Source organism: Rhea americana, unplaced genomic scaffold (genome assembly GCF_003343005.1).
Source record: "Rhea americana isolate MKP2758 unplaced genomic scaffold, rheAme1 scaffold_175, whole genome shotgun sequence".
Lineage (NCBI taxonomy): Eukaryota > Metazoa > Chordata > Aves > Rheiformes > Rheidae > Rhea > Rhea americana.
In genome coordinates this window covers 1,927,318-1,945,693 of record NW_028185872.1, presented here as the reverse complement: position 1 = coordinate 1,945,693, position 18,376 = coordinate 1,927,318, and the positions used below count along the sequence as shown (strand labels likewise).

Genomic DNA, 18,376 nt, shown 5'->3' with positions numbered 1-18,376 from the left:
TATATATATATGTATTTTTTATATATGCATATTTATATAAAAGTAAGATTTTAATTTTTCAGAAAGCCTCCCATTTRCAGCAACAGCATTTTTCCGAGCAGCGAGGTCCTGTTAAATGCCCCCATCTGAGCGGGGAGGCAGGAATCCGGCGAAGCCGTGGGTCCGCCGCGGGGCCGGCCGCGCGCCCTGGCACCCGGCCTGCCCGGCACGCGCCGTTGCGTTTGCATGGTGGGCATTCAGTAGCGACAAAGTTGTATGTGGAAAGGTAAAGCAGGAGGTAAATGAGATACTTCGCCATACGCCTTTCTTTCTAGTTTTGGCTTCTTGCTCTTTCGTGGTGCTGTTTAACTGTTTTTTTTTTCTTTTTTCTTTTTTTTTTAAGTGAGCCTTGTGGAAAAACCTGCTAYATTTCTCGTAATTCTTTGTTACATCTCCCAAATCTGATTTCTGCAGGACATTAATTTTCACATCCCCAATCTTCCTTGCTCAGGATTTCTTTATATTCTGTAGTCCTTGATTTAGGTCTAGCCCTTCCCTGTTTTTTCCGCGGCGCCGGCCTTTGAGCGTGCAGTTTCTATCCAGAACATTTGCCGACGAGCGATGTGATGTAGCTTATGGCTCATCAATAAGAAACACAGTTCACATGATGTCTGAACACCTTTCTGTGGCAGTCACTGCAAAGAAAATAATACGTAATTCCTCTAAAGTAGCACAACTGTCCTAGCAGTGTCAGCAGTGGGATTGGGGCGCTGAAATTCAGTTTYGACCTTAAAACAGGACGCGCCCAGGTACGAAGGTGGCCTCAGTCTGTATGGTAGCAGGTTTTAAGAAGCATGTGTAGGAAAATACTGCACAAAAAAAAAGTCAATAAAGCAGTTCGCATGTGTGGAAAAGACGCAAACTCCCTTTAGATGTTCAAATTTCATTTTAAAAGTGGTTTATTTCAGTATAAGAAAAAATCTGTTACCAATCAACTTTAGTAAACCAAAATAAAACTAGTTTTTAGGACATCAAGGTTTGAAGAAGTATAAATGCTTTGGCTAAGCCGGTGCAGCTTTCTTCTCTGAATAATCCTTTAAAAGTTACATTTTCCATGGCTCTGCAGGGCATGCGGATGCCCAGTTCTCATTACAGTTAAAGGGAAATACTTGTCCAAAAATCTTTTAAGGCAGCTACAAAAATCTCTGCTAAAGGGTTTTGATCCAAAAGCAAACCCACCTATTTAATATCCTAGATCAGCGGTGGAATGTGAGCCATCAATTTAAAACTTGGAAATAAAGTAGATATTTGAGGAATGTTTGATCTGCTTCGTCCTAAATTCAGGGTCCTGGAATCACCCTGCTAGGGCGAACCGCTGCGTCGAGCGCGAGGAGCGGGAGCAAACGCTGACGGCTCTTGGCCGCGCTGCTGAAGATGTCAACGGCTTTGGCAAGGAAGACGGAGCTCTTGCATGCCGAGCGAGGCAGGGATATGTTTTTTTTTGTTGTTTTTGTTTTTTTTGTTGTTGTTTTTTAATATGCTTCCCTCTTCGGGTTYGTTAGCCGTCGGGGCCGTGGGCGGCTCGGTGCGTTTCCCCGCTCGCCTCGAGGCCRGCCGGGCTGCGTGGAGCCGCTTGCCCGAGGGAAATGCCGAGCGGGGAAGACGTCCCTCGGCCGGGCCGCGGGCTCGCCGCAGCGCCCGGGCACTGGCGGCCGCCCTTTTGCACCGAGGCCCTTCCTGCTGCGCTCCGGCGGTGGGAAAACGGGACTAGCGGAGGAGCATCCCGCTGCGATGGATGCTGGGGCGCAAATYGTGGGGCGCAAAGAGAGGAAACGTYGTGCGCCGGGAACGGAGCCCTGCAGTCAGCCAAGTTCTCAAGTACGTGAGAAACAATGTTTTATTTAAAAATCAGATGTGCTAGCCAGCAAAAAAAATATATAACCTCCTCATTCCAGAATATAAAAATTCCCTAACTGTCTGACCCTCTCATCACTAGGTCATGGTCCTGCCACCAGATAAATCTCCCCTATCGGGCCATGGACCGAGAGTTCAATGTTGCTTGTGTTAGTGACAGTGAATTTGGGGCTGAAAAATGAACTACTGATGAGAACTCCTGTTGAACCTGTATTGTTTGTTATTCTGAAGCAAGGATCTGGCATGGGCTAATCCAGCACTTCAAAGTTAACGGCTCTTACTTTGTATACAGAGCGTCATAGCGGAGCGGCGCGGGTGATAAGAGAAATAAGGGACTGGAGGGCTAGAATACACTGGGAAAATGGGACCGTGTTGGAGAGCTCTTTGATCTCTCTTAAAGTATTTTCTGAAAGCAAGAATCTATCAAAAAGGAAATGCCATTTAAAAAGCTAAAAGGAACAGCTGACATCCCCAAATTTGTTTTAATCTACCCCGGAGAATATTATTTTTAAAGATGCCTTAAGTCAGTGGAAGAAATACTTGTCAGAAGAAGGGAAATCAGAAAAAAATAAGAAGGGTCATCAAAACGAAAACGTGGTGCTTGAAGTCTCGGCGCACCACTCCTTTCTTTCCTGAGCAATGAGGACGAGGAATCGCATTTGTAAGCCAGYGCAACCAATTTTCAAGCAGAATTTGGGGCCAGATTGCTCCTTATTGGGAGTTTAGGTGCGTAATCTGGCTCGGTTCTTTGAAAACATCGCTAGATGTGTCTTGATGTGCCCAGCCRCCTTTGAGGAGCTGGTCTTTTAGCCAACATAGGGCTTTTTAGGCAAGATTTTCAYGTATGTTGGGTGATTTTTTTTCCCCCAGTCTTTTCACAACTTGGCACGCTGTGAACATCGCCTTTTCCCAAAGCACCATACTGGAGTTTCTAGAAAACCGCTGCCTTCAAGGTAGCTTTACTTGACCATCCCCAAAACTGGGGATTTGAAGGTCGCTGGGYGTTTTTTTGGAAATCTTTTGTCTTTCTGAAACTCCTTTTGAAAGTGGAGCTTCAGTTTCCGCCCCGCCAAAGCGCCGCAGGACGTTTCTGCCCCCGTAAAGGCAGGGTGAAACGCTCGGGGGGGACCGGGCCCCCATCCGGCGCCGCGGACGTCGGGCAGCGCCCACAGCGTCCTTCGAGGAGGAGACGGGGTAGGAGATGGGCTCCGCCAGGGCCGCGGGCTCTGGGTCCCGGGACCTCCTTGCTCGCCACCCACCCGTGCCCAGTTCCCGCGGGGAACCGGGAGCACCAGAGGCGATGGTGTCGGAGCGAGGGATGTGGCCCGGGGCAGCCTGCCCTTGGACAACCATCTCCAGGTCTTCCATCAGCTCGGATGCTTTCGGCGGTTCGGTTCCCGACCCCCACCTAAAATCAGACTCGGGGGGCGCTGGGAGCGCTGCCGTTGCTCGTCCCGCCGGTACCCGGCCAAGCTTGCTCGCGTGGGCGCTCGGCAGCTGGATGAGATGCCCGAAGCGGCCGAGCCCCAGAGGCTGGCAACTCGTGCCTTAAATGAGAGYGCTGCTTCCCCGCTTATCGCTCTGCTGCAAATCCAACCAGCCAATTACACATTAATTAAACTTTGTTTGATCGTAAGAGCAGCTTTGGCTCGGTGTCAGTAACTGCTCCGTGGCTGAGGGGATTGGATAGTCCTAGAATAAATAAATAAACAAGAGATGCTTATTCTAACAGTTCATTTTAAAACAATTTGTGAATATCATGGAGAGATAAAATGTGCCTAGCATAAACTTAGCTAAGCAGTGACTGCTTCATTATCAGAACAAATAATTCACTAGCACATCATCTTTGAAGCTTGGGAGGGCTACGGAGTTGTGCCGCTTGTTTATTTTCCTGGCTTTTACTGGTTTCGCTGCATTTCTCCTGCACCGAGCTGCAGGGAAGGGTTTAGCCGGGGCCGCGGCGTTACGCTGCCACGGCGCCCGAGGCACGACGGCCGAGTGCCGGGCCGCAGGGTTTTAGTGCCTCGGCGCGGGTGCCCCTTGCACCAACCACGCTTCCATCTCCTCTCTCCTGCAGTCGCTTCCCTTGAGGACGGCTCTGCCAGGCGAACGTAAAAGCTCGCTTAGCTCTTCCCCTTCGGACGCTGGTGGACCGTGACCCAGYGCTGCGGTGTTTTGGGGGGAAACGAGCCTCTCCAAGCCACTAAACCGGCCGAGGGGGTTGTGCAGGGCATAGGAGAAGACCGTGGAGGTGGCACTGGGAAGCCCACGTGGTGCCTTCTGGACCAGGGGGAGCTGGAGACGTGCGAGGGGTGAGCGGGCTCTGAACGCTGCCAAGCTGGGGCTGCTCTGTGCTTTGCAGAAGAGGCGATGGTCCGGGCGGACGTGATGGTCTGGGCGGACGTGATGGTCCGGGCGGACGTGATGGTCCGGGTGGACACGACGGTCCAGGTGGACGTGATGGTCCGGGCGGACACGACGGTCCGGGCGGACGTGATGGTCCGGGCGGACGTGATGGTCCGGGCGGACACGACGGTCCGGGTGGACGTGATGGTCCGGGCGGACACGACGGTCCGGGCGGACGTGATGGTCCGGGCGGACGTGATGGTCCGGGCGGACGTGATGGTCTGGGCGGACGTGATGGTCTGGGCGGACACGACGGTCCGGGCGGACACCACGGTCCGGGCAGACGCCTGGCTGGGCCGTGTCCGACCGTGCCCGACTGCTTCAGCGCACGTGCGACAGCTTTGGCTTCCCCGCGACACCCCGCTCCGGCCTTTCCGGGGGGGTCTGGAGCGCTCGCCGGCGCCGGGAGGCCTCCTCGGCGGGACCGTTTCGGGGGCAGACGGGCCGTTTCCGGCGGCCGATCCCTGCCGCGTTCCCTGCCCGGCGCGCGGCGGGGGGCGACACAAGGTGTATCCACGTGCTGCCTGGCCRGGGGGGACGGGCTGCGCCTCGCAGGAGGCGTTTCGGAGAATTGGGTGCCCATCCGCCGCCGGGAAACCCGTGCCCGACTTCTCCAGTCGGCCTTGGAAAGAGGCTGGTGATTTTTTTTTTCATGGATACTGGACTGTTCTGCAGCATTTTCAGAGCCGTGAGCGAGAGAGGATGAAGCAAGCTATCGTCGAGGAAATGTGGCCGATGCAAAAAAAAAAGAAAAAAGAAAAAAAAAAGAAAAAAGAAAAAAAGTAAAAAAAAGGCGAGAGAGGGAGAGGGGGAGAATACCGCTTCTTTCTCTACTGAGAACGCCCATCCGCAAGAGGATTTCTGCCTGCAGAGATTTGGCAGAGGGGCCGCTTATGCAAAGCTACTACTGAACGAAGAGCCGCTCGCTGTGAGTAGCTCCATTGACCCGTAGTAAATTTGGGCGAGCCGGCAGATTTTTGGCCACTTCCCAGGGCTCACCAGCGAGCTGTATAGCCCCACTGTAGCCCACTGGTCTCCTACCGCCGGGCGGCTGCGCTTGCTTTTTCTGCTGCCCCGTTTCAAACGGGACGTTATAAGAAGAGCCAGGACATGATACTGGGTGCTCTCACTCGCTATTTTTTTTTTTAAATTGAAACTCGATGACTGCAAGTTTTTGGACCCAGACCTTGGGTTTGTCACGCCTTCTCACCAGAAACACACAGCCCATGTTTGTATCGTATTGCAAAGAGATATTTGCTAAATGAGCCTCTGCCAAGGGGTTGAGAAATATGTTTTCATTAAGAAAATTAAACTGACAAGTCCCTGGACAGCACATTAGTCGCATATATATATATATATTTTAAAGGCCAAAATGCAGCAGCTAATAATAATGATGAAATGTCCATGCATAGCCAAATTACTAAAATCTACCCCATGTTTTCCTGGAAAAGAATGCAGCAAATTGGCAAACGTCACCGTATCCCGCGCGGCTGACTTGCCGAGTGCAATGCTACCACTGCGAGATACTCAGCGGTTTGCAAGTTAAGCAACACCTTCAATCAGATGCGAGTTCCCATTTGTTATCCTGAAAGAATTTCGGCTGTATATATTATAGTAGTACTTTGGCTCTTTGTATTTATTTTAGAGGGCTATACTAAAGAACATTATAAACTCAGGCATGTCTATGCTATATGAACTCCATATGCTGAAGCTTAATTTTAAATGCCATTAAAAAAGCACTTAACATTTACAATATATCAGTCCAGCTACTTTAGCAGCTTGGATGTACAGCGGTGTATGAAATGATTGGGCAAAAAAGAAATTCAGAAGCTAGATGTTATAAAAAGCCCGGCTGCAGAAGGTCCCGCCAGTGCGACTCGGGAGCCGCCCGGTTGCATCCGTTGTGTTTCTGCTTTTTCGTTAATTTTTCCTCTTTCTTTTTTTTTGTTGCATTTTAAAAAGTAATCTTAAGGCCTAATTAAAAAAAAAAGAAGAAGAAGAAAAAAAAAAGTCTTGGCATTCAGGTCGGATTCCTGATGCCATTTTTTCAAACGTGTGAATCGGGCTGTGTGTTCGCCAATGGAAACGTCCTGCTGTATTTATACAGGTGCTTACCTGTCTGAGGGCAAGGTTAAGGGGAGCGCCGGGTTTGCGGGTGGAAATCAAAGACGGACACRGGTAAAGCACCCCTTTGTAGCCCCGCTAATTACCCGGCAAACATCTGGACTGCACGCGGGGCGACTTTTTTTTTTTTTTCCCCNAAAAAAAAAAAAGCGCCAATTGAAGCGATTGCTAACAGGGCCCATTTTGTGGCCGTTTCGCCCCAGCGGTCATGAGATGGTGGCGCCGAGCTCGGCGGTGGTRGCCGGCACGCCGGCCGGCCGTGAGCCCCTTTCCACCGATGACTTGGAGAGTTGGAGGGTTTTATTTTTTTCTTGCATGAGGTTGAGAACGTGGAGCCAAGGGAAAAGGTGCTCGTGGGATTTAAGGTGCCTGATCGTGCAAATCCCTGGTGCTGATTTGGTCCGTAGTCCTGGCAGCGCTTGCACCTACCCAGCCGATCCCAAAGAAACGTAGCATCAGGTCGCGGCCGTAGTGGTGTAGCAACATGGTCTTGAGTAGTGCAAATAGTCTTTATTTATGTAATACATAAAAATATTCTTTGATAATACACCGTTCCATGCAAAATTTGCCATTTGGGCCAGATTGCGATGTCTCCTGCAAAGCCAACGGGACTTCAAGTGCAGGCCATGCAGCTTCAGCAGAGACGCGTGCACGCGGCTCCGGCCTCGCGCCACGTTCCCGGGCGGAGAGGAGCCCTGGGCGAAGCAGAGCTGYGGCCGTGCCACTGGCTTCGGCTGGCACAGAGCCCTCGGCGTGTCCTGCCCGGGGCTCTGCGCCACGGSCTGGGACCCACCATGGTCTGGGTCCCACCATGGTCTGGTGGGCTCGGGCTGGGTCATGCTGTGGTCTGGATCCCACCGTGGTCTGGGTCCCACCGTGGTCTTGGGCTGGGTCCCACCATGATCTGGGTCCCATCATGGTCTTGGTCCTACCATGGTCTGGGTCCCACTGTGGTCTCGGGCTGGGTCCCACCATGATCTGGGTCCCACCAAGGTCTTGGTCTCACCAAGGTCTTGGTCCCACCATGGTCTGGGTCCCACTGTGGTCTCGGGCTGGGTCCCACCATGATCTGGGTCCCACCATGGTCTTGGTCCTACCATGGTCTGGGTCCCACCGTGGGCTCGGGCTGGGTCCCACCGCGGTCCCGGTCCCACCGCGGTCCCGGTGTGCTCACTAACGTGTTAACCCTTTGCTTTCCATAAGGAGGATGTTTCCTAGCTACAAGGTTAAAGTAACCGGGATGAACCCCAAGACCAAGTACATCCTGCTGATCGACATCGTCCCGGCCGATGATCACCGGTATAAATTCTGTGACAATAAATGGTAAGAAAATGTGTCTTGCTTAAAAAAAGAAAGCTGCGGTCGTACTGACCGTTTGCGGTACAAGCCCAGAGGACAGCGTTAAGCCCTTCCCCGCGGGGAGCACCAAGGTCTGGGGGCTCCTCGCTGGAGCAGCAGCAGGTGCAACGAGAGCCAGTGGCTGGAAGGTAGAACCAGAGAAAACTGAAATTAAGAGTCCCGACGAGCAGGCTGGGTGATGGGAACAGGCTGCTGAGGGAAGCGGCGCGTTTTCTGCCTCCGGAGCATCCGCGATGGGATGCCGCGGCAGAGGAGATGCTGCGGGCTGACCCCCCGCAGCCGGCCCCCGAGCCAACTCCCTTTTCGCATTTTTATTATTTTATATTTTATTTTATTTTATTTTATTTTATTTTATTTTATTTTATTTTATTTTATTTTATTTTATTTTATTTTATTTTATTTTATTATTCCGGGTTTTTGCCAGCCCTAGGGCTGTTGCCCCTGGTCGTTTCATGCCTCCGGGGGAGCCGGCGGTGTTTTGGGGCTCCCCGCCTTACCCGGCTCGCAGCGTGGCCGTGCCGGCGCGGCGCCGCCGGAGCGCGCGGAGCGTCCGCCGAGGGCTGGGCGCTCGGGGGGAGCGGTGACGCGGGCGCTCTCGTTGCAGGATGGTGGCGGGGAAGGCAGAGCCGGCCATGCCGGGGCGGCTCTACGTCCATCCCGACTCGCCGGCCACCGGAGCCCACTGGATGCGGCAGCTCGTCTCCTTCCAGAAGCTGAAGCTCACCAACAACCACCTCGACCCCTTTGGACATGTAAGAGAGAAGCGGCGCAGGCGGTGCCGCTCGAGGCGGGCGCGCGGGGCCCGGCGGTTTTATTTTCCGCCTCCCCCCCCCCGGGATGCTCCCAGGCGGTGCCGCCGGGTTTCCARCCCGGCCTCGGCCGCGCGCGGCGCTCGCGGCAGCCGGTTGCATAAACTCRGTGTTTTCCAAGCTGGCTTCAGCGGCCCTATAAAAACTGGAGGATTTTATTTGGAAAATCTTAATGCATGTGTATTGCAAACGCAGAAGCGGGAAGCACACAGTTATCTGCCCCAGCGGATTTAATAACCCAGAACAAGGGCCCTGCAGCCTGCCAGCCGAAGGGACGCTTTATATAATACATATAAAAATACCGGCCCGTCTGGTTTGCACTGTCCGAGCTGCAAGACATGCAAAAATAAACAAACCTCACTGTCTGGAGGAAAGGGAAGATGGGGGTTTTAAAATCCTTCTAATTTTAGTGACCTCAGATGCTCCTCGCAGCCCAGGTAAGGCAGCCCCGTCTGCATCCCAGTGCATGATTTTAACCTGCGCCCGGGGGGGGCTGCGAGGAGGTCGGCAGGGGAATCGCTGCAAAACGGTCGTGCGCCAAATCACCAAAAGCGGGTGAGCGTCAGAGGCTCCTGGGGCCCGTTTAGTGCTGACCTTAGCCATCCCGGGCGAGCTCATCCCTCCCCGCTTCTTTTAAAGGGGGAGAAGCGTGGCAGGAATTAAATGCAGAGAGCTACGTTAAAGGCTACGTGGTAAAAATTGCATAAAGTCGGCAAACACCAAAGTTCAGGTCTCGGCAGCCGTGCTGCCCTGGTTGCTTTGCATGTGACTTTCTTCTTGTTTTTTCTCTTTGCCCTGGCTAACTGTGCAGCCTGGCAGATTGCTGTTTTTGCTGCAAAACGTAAGCCGTAGCGCGTACAGGATGTTCGATGTGGCCCTAGAGCAAACAGGATGCGCGGTGCTGTTTCTGCAACTTTAAACGTTTGCTTTTCCTGACTTTTGTCATCTTTTTTAACTGCAGTTTTCACACTGGCAGATGGACCCCCCCCTCCCCCTTTCGGTAAATACCGTGCCTCCTCCCGCGAAGCGCCGCTCGCGACGCGGGGTCCCGGCTCGTCCCCGTGAGCCGTCCCGCCTCGGTGCCGGTCCCGTGGGGAAATGCCCGCGATAGCTTTGGGGAAGTGTTTTCCCTCCGTCGTGTTTGCCCGGTGCGTGTTCGGGGTCCTCCCAGCCAAGGCGCTGAACTGCGAGTAACAACAAGCTCCTCGTTCGGAGGAGCTCGTTCCCGCTCCTGGAAAAAGGAAAAAGGGGGGGGGGGAGCAGAAACCAGCCGTCAGAAAAGCGGGCGCCTGCCGCCGCTCCGCGCCCGGAGGAATCCCCGCGTATCCCGCGCCGGCTCCCGCGGCTCCTCGCAGACGGGAAGCGCTGGCGGTGTCGGGAGAGGAGGCGGGGGAGAGGCGTGCTGCCAGCGAGCTCGGCGCGACGTAGCCCCTTTTCTGCATTAACCGTTTTTTGGCAGGCGCTTAACGTGGGAGGAAAGGAAGGAAAAGCAGAAAGCGTTCCTCGGCGCGGGTCCCGGGCGGGGACGAGGCGCTGCGGGTCGCTGCGCGGCTCTCGCCAGCCCCGTGCTGCAGCCTGCCGGGCAGGGCACCCCTCGCCTCGGCTGTCCCGTGCAAAGCAAAGAGGCGGTAATCGCGAATTACTGCAATTAGTTCATCGGTAAATTAATCCGAGTTGCCCTACGTCCGCCGGCGGCAGCGCCCGAAACCCGCTCGGCCGGGGCGCCTCCAGCGCTGATAGAGAGCCGGTGCCGGCTGCGGTGAAACGCAGGGCGACGCGGCGCTGCCGTCCCGGGGCCGCAGCCCGCTGCGGACCGGGCCTCCCTGGCCGGGCCAGCGGCGCCGCGCGGACCCGCCGGCTCGGCCCTGCCGCGGCCCCTGCTCGCCGAGCGCCCGGCGCTTGCCGCAGGGCTTCGATTTGATGAGCGCTGTTACTTCTCCCCGTATTTATTATTTACTCACTTGGTTTTATTTGACCTTCAGTGAAAGACTCYATTTTTTCCCCTCGTCTTGGGGTTGCCCTCTTATTTGTCTGCTAATCTGATTTTAGCCCTTTTCTGCCACTGCATGGCAGGCGTGCTCCAGCGAGCTAATTACATTAATGTCCTATTAATCTTATAACCCCCTATATTTTATTTAGATCTTTTTTTTATTATTATTATTTGTTTGCTTTATGCTTTGCGGCCGGGCGGTTTCCTAGCGGGCCGCTGGCGTGCGAGTCTGCGCCAGCCCGGCGGGCGCAGCGCGAGCGTTTCCCCGGGCCCGGAGCCGCGGCAGGGAGACGCCGCTTCGCTCGCCGCAGCCGGAGCGGGGCCGCTCGGCGTCCTCAGCCTCGGCCCACGTTTCCTTCTCGCGACTGGCTTTTCCTCGGTCTGTTTTATATGTGAAAAAGTTTGTGTTTGGCCCTAAGGTCGAACACCACAGCCGTTTTTTGGGGGAGATCGCTCAGTCTGCCTCTGCCAACAGCATTTCTATGCAAAGTTTCTTCTTTTCTTTTTTTCCCCCATCCGTTCTGGGCTTTGCAGCTGATCTGACGCGTAGCRGTGCACGGATCGGTTAGGAAGCCCACCGTGAAGCTTTGCATGGTCTGCTTTGCTCCAGCGGGAGAGGAGCAGAGCCGGACGCCGCCGCGGAGCACCGTGCTGGCTTGAGAAGCGGATTTGCATCCCTTCTCCTAAACAGAACCTAAACAACCTTTTTGTTGTTAGTGGTTTATATGAGTCAAACGCAGAGATTTTTTTCCTAAAAGCTTGACCGGAGGCAGATCCTGAAGTAAGGCTGAGCGGCGGTGGCGCCCGGCTCTCCTRCGCTCAGAGCCCTCGCCCCGCGGCTGCATCCGGAGCTGCCCCAGCGCGGGGTTCGTTTCTGACCTTGGATGAAAAAGGATGGAGAAGAGAGGAGAAGAAAAAGAAAAATAAGAGAGAGAAAGAAAGAAATCACAGCTCTGGCCCTGTCATGAGGAACATTGCACCTTTTCCCAGGGTTTTCCAGCTCTTGGGTAAAGCGCCAGGAGGAACGCTGCGCTTCGCGCCCGCCTTTCCCTGCGGACGGCTGGTTTGTCCCGAGCAGGATGAGCGAGCGAAGCCCACGCTGAGCTGTGGAGTTTCTGAACCCTTCCTCCCGCAGAGCGCGGTTCGGGACAGCTGACCCCGTCGGAGGCGGTGGATGTTAAGGAGATGCGCGGCCGCGGCGGCGGCTGCTTGCAGAAGAGCCGGGGAGCTGAGCCCGGCCCCGGGCGAGCGTCCYGGATCCTCGACCCGCTCCCAGCCCGCTCCAACGCGGGCAGATCCGCATCGTCCCTGGCACCGGGCCGGGCCGGGGCACTTGCCAAGGCACCRTCTTTTGGGAAAGGCCAGAGTTGGTGCAGATGCAGGACTCTTTTTTCCCCTTTTCCCCCCCTTCCTCCCCTCGTTTCAGGGGAGGGCTCTGCKGCTGCATTTCAGATTTCTCTTTGGTTACGGCGCTCTTTTTTGCGCTCCTTGGGGCTTGCTTTGGGGCGGTTTTCCCCMGCTCCGCGGCCCGGCGTGTGCGGATCGGCTCAGCACCGGGTCCCTCCTGAGYGCACAGGCTTTCTGAGTTTACAAAGAATAGAAGGAAGGAAGAAAGAAGCAGAGAATATATTAAAATGAGAGATTTTATATTAGTTATGTGATCCCCTGAGAGCAACCATAAAATTATGTGGCTTTTTCATAGCCATTTACTATTCAATATAAAAAGGGTAGTTGCTGTAGCAACCACTGCATCATATGACATACGATACCTTGGAGAAACAGTGAGCTCTCTTAAATCAACTCCCCGAATTTCATATGAAAGTAAATACATTTTTTTGCAGTGATTTTGAGGCAAGTTTGCATTGCAGCAAGCGATGCAGTCCCATACCCACGCGAGCTGTGSCCCGGGGGGGCCCAATCCTGCAAAATGGCAAATGTCTTCAGAGCCCGCGGCTGACGTTACTCGGCGGTCTGCAAGGCTGGATGCTGAAGCGTTATGTTTTCCAAAGCAAAATTAAATGGAAGGAGCAAACGACGCCGTTTTTTTGACTTTTGTTGCTGACTGGAGAATGCCAAAAGAAAAAAAAGAAAGTCGAGCACTGTTGCATTTTCAGTTCCAGCTGCTGCCAACTGTGTGATCCGCACGGAGGAGCCAGCGGCCGGAGGAGGAGCGCTGTCCGTGCGAGCTGGCGCGCGCCCGGCCGGCCGCGCTGCGCGTGCCCCAGCTCCTCGCACCCCGGCAGCAGTGTCGCTCGGGCTAGACGCACTAGTCACTGGCCTTTTTTTTCCTTTTTTTAAAAATTAGACATTTTGTTCCCCGAAAGCCCGGTGTGTTTTCCAGCACCACGGTGGTGGAGCTGGCGTTCCCACGCGCCGCAACGTCAACCCGGTATCAAGTTTCTAAATATGGATTCAGCCATCTAATTTGAGGAGTGTGGTTGGAATATCTGCTTGGTTTACCTCTTTTTTTTTTAATACAGAAAAAATATTTTGTATTTATTAGGCTCCTCAGTATGAGCTCATCTCATGCAAGCTGAGCTGTATCTTTGTAGCCAAATGGAAAAGCTCAACTAGTTGCAGAGAGGCTTTCGGTTAGTATCACTCTGTGTCTCTGTGCTGGCTAAGAAGCACCATTTTTCATTTTTTCTGTGTATTTCTTTCAAATTTTCAATTTTGTATCCTGTCATTTATTATAGCAAGTCCCCTCTAACCAATATACCATTAACCAGTATATCAATTTTCAGCAGCAAGCCAAGGCAGAACACCATTTGGTTTTTAGTAGGTAATGTTCCAAATTTTCTGAAGTTTGATATGAAAACGTGGTGTCGAAATGCATGTGGCAGAGTTTCACGCTGGAAATTAATCCCCCAGTGCCCTCACAATGAAAAAGATAAAAGCAAAAGAAAATAGAAAATTATTATTTCGGTGTCATCTTTGGGGAAACTGAGCTTACAAGCGCTTAAGTGAACGTCTGTTCTGTTTAATATGCTTGTTTTGCTAAAAATCCCGATTATCTGGCGCGGGAAGTCTTTAGGTGCTCTGCTGAGCTACATCCTGCACGAACATTGTGGACAGCAGTTGCTCTCTGTCCTGTCAATTAAAATAGTTGTCATTTCTGACACAATTCTTTAAGTTAGCATTTCCACTGCTGTACGTCACTGGAGTGGAATTTACATTTGTTTTGTGTATTTTTAGCCAATCTCACTGAGCAATTTTCCACAGCAGCCTTTAAAACTATTTAGTCTGGATTTTTGGCACCGGACTTTGCAAAGGCAGCTAAGGGTGTTTTTTTTTGGCTTTTTCTTTTTGTTGCTGTTATTTGGAGGACTTTTCAAATGCACAACATTTAAACCAAATGCAAAGAGGGAGTTGTTTTTCTTTTTCCAAGCGTGTAAAACTTTGGCGGTGGGGAATGGCAGCTGCAAAAAGACAAGGGGAGCGCCGCAGGCGGGGGGCTCCGCGGCCGCCGCGAGGTTTCTCCGGTTTTGCCTCTGCCGCCCTCGTCGCGCGCGTGCCGCGGCGGGTTTCCGTCCCGCGGGGCCGTGCTGCGCCCGCGGGAAGCCGCTGCCCGTCCCCATCCCCGGCCGTGGCCGCAGGCGAGCTCCCGCTAGCCGCCGCGCGCCGCGGTTCCCGTGGGTTTTCGGCCGGCGGTGCGTATTTGCATCGGTGCGAGGGACAGAAATGCAAAACAGGGTAAATGCAGTGGGGACATTTGAGCCACTTTTAGGTCTTTTCTCCTCCCCCCCCAAAAAAGAAAAAATTCTAAAATACCGAGCAGTTCAAAATGCATTTTTGAGCAAGTTTAACTGTGTCCTTTAGCATCTGTCAGAAATCCTTTTCCAAATGCTTCCAGAGGCAGCGCTGCTGGTTTTGGAAGTTGCTTGGACTTCACTGGGTTCAAAGCAGGTATCAAAAAGTGCTTTTCAGCGCGGTCGGCATAGCTCGGTGGCCATTCGCGCCGCTTTGCAGTGGCTGTTGGTGCGGAGGGCGTTGAAGGGCGCCGGGGCTCTCCGTTTTCCCCTGGAAACTCCCCCCCACCCCGGCATTACTTGTCTCGGCTTTGTTTTATGATACATGAAAGCACGGAAAAGGCTACGACCCAAAACCTGAGCCGACCCGCTCAGCTCCGTTCCCTGCAGCTCAGCAGCAGCCAAGTGGCCGACAGACGTGGTGCAAAGCTGATAAAATGCCAAAAATTCCTCATTCTCTCTCTTGGGGAGCAGCGAGGGTCGTCTGGAAAACGTCAGCAATAAAAACTGCATTTGAGCGGTATATGATGCAGCCAGCTACCGTGGGCAGCGCGGCCAGATGAAGGGGTTTGGGACACATAATCCACGGCAGCGGCCGGGGAAAGCTTGCCTGAGCACGGAGCAAAAGCCTCCTCGTTTTGTAGTAATGTCCATTTAAAACAGCTAAACCTACGGCCAGTGTGAGTTGATGCCCCTGCCCACGGTGCTGGGGCACCGTCTGTCCACAGCAGGAGAAAACCTGCTCTTTGGTAGCTTGCTTTGGCCAGCAGATAAAAGAAAAGTACCTTTTTTTTTTCTTTTTCTGTAGTGTCCATGATTTTTTTGCTTGTGCTAAACTCTGTATTTTTCAGCTTGGTACAGTATTTATTAGGACTCTTTATGGACCAGTCTGCTGGTGAATTATGTATTGTGCAGTGTCAACACGAGCTGGGGGAAAAAAAAGGTTTATGATCTTTTTTTTTTCCTCCCTAGACTGACTCTGTCCAACAGCAGTAAGAAAATGAGCGTTGATTAGAAAAGCTTAAAAGCGCAGTGTGACAGCTCGCCGCTAAATAGTAGATAGCTGTTCTGTCCTGGTTCATATGCATTTATATAATGCATGTATTTTCCTAATTTGAAAGCAGGGCTAAAGCGTGGCAGCACCATGGCAGTGTGCTCACATGTCCCATTAGCAAGCTCTACCCAATAGCTGAGTCTTTCCCTTTTACTGTTYTTTTTTCTTCTTCTATTTTTTTTTCAATTCAGCTTCTTCATTTTTATCATCAATTGTTTTGCAGATCATTCTGAATTCAATGCACAAATACCAGCCGCGGCTGCACATTGTGAAGGCCGATGAGAACAACGCGTTTGGCTCGAAGAACACGGCCTTCTGCACCCACGTCTTCCCGGAGACGTCCTTCATCTCGGTGACCTCCTACCAGAACCACAAGGTAGGGGAGGCTCCGGCGGGCGAAGGCGCTTGGCCGTCCCCACTAGTGTTTCCAGAGCGCTGCTGCACCACCGAGCTTGCAAGCTGCGTGCGTTACCGTCTCGGCCCTTTCCTTACACATTCCTAGGAAAATAATGGCAGAAACAGGCATAKCCGCAAAATTCTTCCTCCCCAGGAATGTGGCCAGCTCCTTTCCTCCCAAGTAGGGTGCCTGCGTGCCCTTCGGGTCGCCAAGCGCAGAGGCCTTGCAAGGTTTTGCAATTACTAAGCCAGTTACAAGACTCGGAGGGGTTGTGCTGCTGCGGGAGGACGAGCAAGCGGCACGCCGGAGAATCCTGTTTGAGAGGCTCTAGCTGTCGGTGTGCAATGACCAGTTGCCCAAACATGGTTAACCAAAAAAGCACCAGGGAGCTTATTTAATACCTACTTAAACTGTCGCGCGTGTCAGTGGTGCCTTTCAYGCCCAAAGTGCTTCACCAGCTGAATACTTGCAATGTCGTAGAGGTGCTCCTGGGCGGGCGTCAGCGGCGGAGCGACCTGGCGCGCTGCACACGCTCGCCTGGAGCAGGAGGGTTTAGGGGAAATGCACCAAACAAGCCCTAATTCTTGGGAAAAGAGCCTGCCAGGGATCTACCTCGCTCTGCCTGAGCAAATGCCGGCCTCAGAGAAGTGACGGAAGGGCGTTAAGTATTCTCGTAGGCATTAGCAGTTAAAGACCCAGTCTGGGCATCTTAAAAATAAATAAATAAAACACCAGCCAGCTTTTAGCTCAGAAATATCTGGCTAGCAAGAAATATCCTTGCAAAKAGCAGTCGTTCTGAACAACAACAAAAAAGAGATCCTGTGTTTTGGGGCTGACTCTGAGGCCCCCAGAAATGGGAATCGGATAATCCCAGCTAACCTCAGTACGGATCTGTGAGAAAAGCTGTTTTTTTCCCCCCAAAATTGCCCGCACTCCCCCGCCAGGTGGAATGAGCCTGGGGTGTGAYTGGGAGGGACTGAAACCCTGCTGCCACCGAAGGCAGTGGGGAAAGTCCCTGGTGCCCTTGGATTAGGGATTTCACCACCAAGCAAAGGCTCCCAGTACGGGTGCAAATTCACTGTAAGACAGCAAATGTGCAGGTGCTAGTATCTGTTTTATCAGGGTATTTTTTTTCCCCTAGCTCCACTTGAGAGGGAGCCACGCGGTGYGTGTGGGTGGGGGTTAATTTGTGAAAACTGCGTCGTGGGAATTACTTTGCTGCGTTTCTGGGAGAGAAGGGAGCGGGAAGGGAGATCATGGTGCTGGAAATACCTGCCAGCGGGATGAGCGGGGCGTCCAACCCTTGCAAAGGGAGGGGGGCAGGGAGGGGGCTGGCAAGGGAAAATTAATTTACTAGGGCTATGAGACAGGTGAACTCATGACTGTTTTTAAAGGGGATTTCACCTCAGCCGTGGAAGAGGCGGCGGGTCGGCGCCGGACCGCGCTGCTCGGCCTTCCCCCGAGACGGCGCCTCCGGGCTCCGGCCCGCCGCCGCCGCGCAGCTTACGCTCGCCTCCCTCCTTTTAAAGATAACCCAGCTGAAAATCGAGAACAACCCCTTCGCTAAGGGCTTCCGGGGCAGCGACGACAGCGACCTGCGCGTGGCTCGCCTGCAGAGGTACGGCCGGGGAGGGCTCCGGGCGTGCGGGGCTGGAAAAGCCCTGGGAGAGCCAGGCCTCGTCCTCCGGCTCCGGCTCGTTGCTGTCTAACCGGTCGTCGTCTTCTTTTTGTTGTTTTTTTTTTTATTTTTTTTCCTCGCCTCCTTCAGCAAAGAGTATCCGGTGATTTCCAAAAGCATCATGAGGCAGCGGCTGGTGTCCACGCACGGTCAGCTCGCCGCGAAGCCGGACGTGAGCCCGCTGCACGGCGGTCACCAGACGCTGCAGCACTACCAGTACGAGAACGGCGCGCACATGCAGTTCGCCGCGTCGGAGGCGCAGGACCTGCCGCTCAACACCTTCACGGCGCAGAGGGACTCGGGGCTCTTCTATCACTGCCTGAAGAGGAGAGGTAACGGAGCCGGGCGGCGCGCGCGGGTTCGGGGCCGGCGGTCTCGCGGGCGGGTTCGGGGCCGGGAGAGGGGCCCGCGGCGGCGGCCAGGGTGCTCCAGCTGCCCGGTGCGTGTCGCGTCCCGCGGGAGGCAGGTTGGGACTCGGAGCCCCGAAGGAGGGGCAGGCAGAGCGGGCGGCGGCGGCGGGGGGCCCCGCTCCTCACCGCCGCCGTTGTCTCCTCCGGTTTCTCGCCCCCCCCCCCCCCCCCCCCGCAGAGAGCGCCCGGCACCTGGACCTGCCCTGCAAACGCTCCTACCTGGAGGCCTCCTCCTCGGTGGGGGACGACCACTACTTCCGCTCGCCGCCGCCCTACGACCAGCCCATGCTGAGCCCCTCGTACTGCGGCGAGGTGCCGCCGCGCGAGGCCTGCATGTACTCGGGCGCCGGGGCCGACATGGCCGCCGTGCCGGCCGTCGACGACCTGCCGCCGCCGCCGCCGCCGCCGCCCGCCCTGGGCTGCAACATGTGGACTTCGGTGGCGCCGTACGCGGGCTACGGCGTCCAGGCGGTGGAGACTGTGCCCTACCAGCCCTTCCCGGCCCAT

The 18,376-nt window shown here is 54.1% G+C and overlaps 1 protein-coding gene across 1 annotated transcript in view; it reads left to right on the top strand.

Moving 5' to 3' along the window:
- TBX4 (T-box transcription factor 4) overlaps window positions 1-18,376 on the top strand; it is a 24,430-nt gene that overhangs the window by 4,815 nt on the left and 1,239 nt on the right. The window contains exons 3-8 of the mRNA XM_085301254.1: window positions 7,627-7,746; window positions 8,387-8,534; window positions 15,608-15,760; window positions 17,311-17,399; window positions 17,550-17,791; window positions 18,048-18,370. Coding sequence (XP_085157380.1) covers window positions 7,627-7,746; window positions 8,387-8,534; window positions 15,608-15,760; window positions 17,311-17,399; window positions 17,550-17,791; window positions 18,048-18,370 — 1,075 coding nt within the window. The remainder of the gene's footprint in view (window positions 1-7,626; window positions 7,747-8,386; window positions 8,535-15,607; window positions 15,761-17,310; window positions 17,400-17,549; window positions 17,792-18,047; window positions 18,371-18,376) is intronic.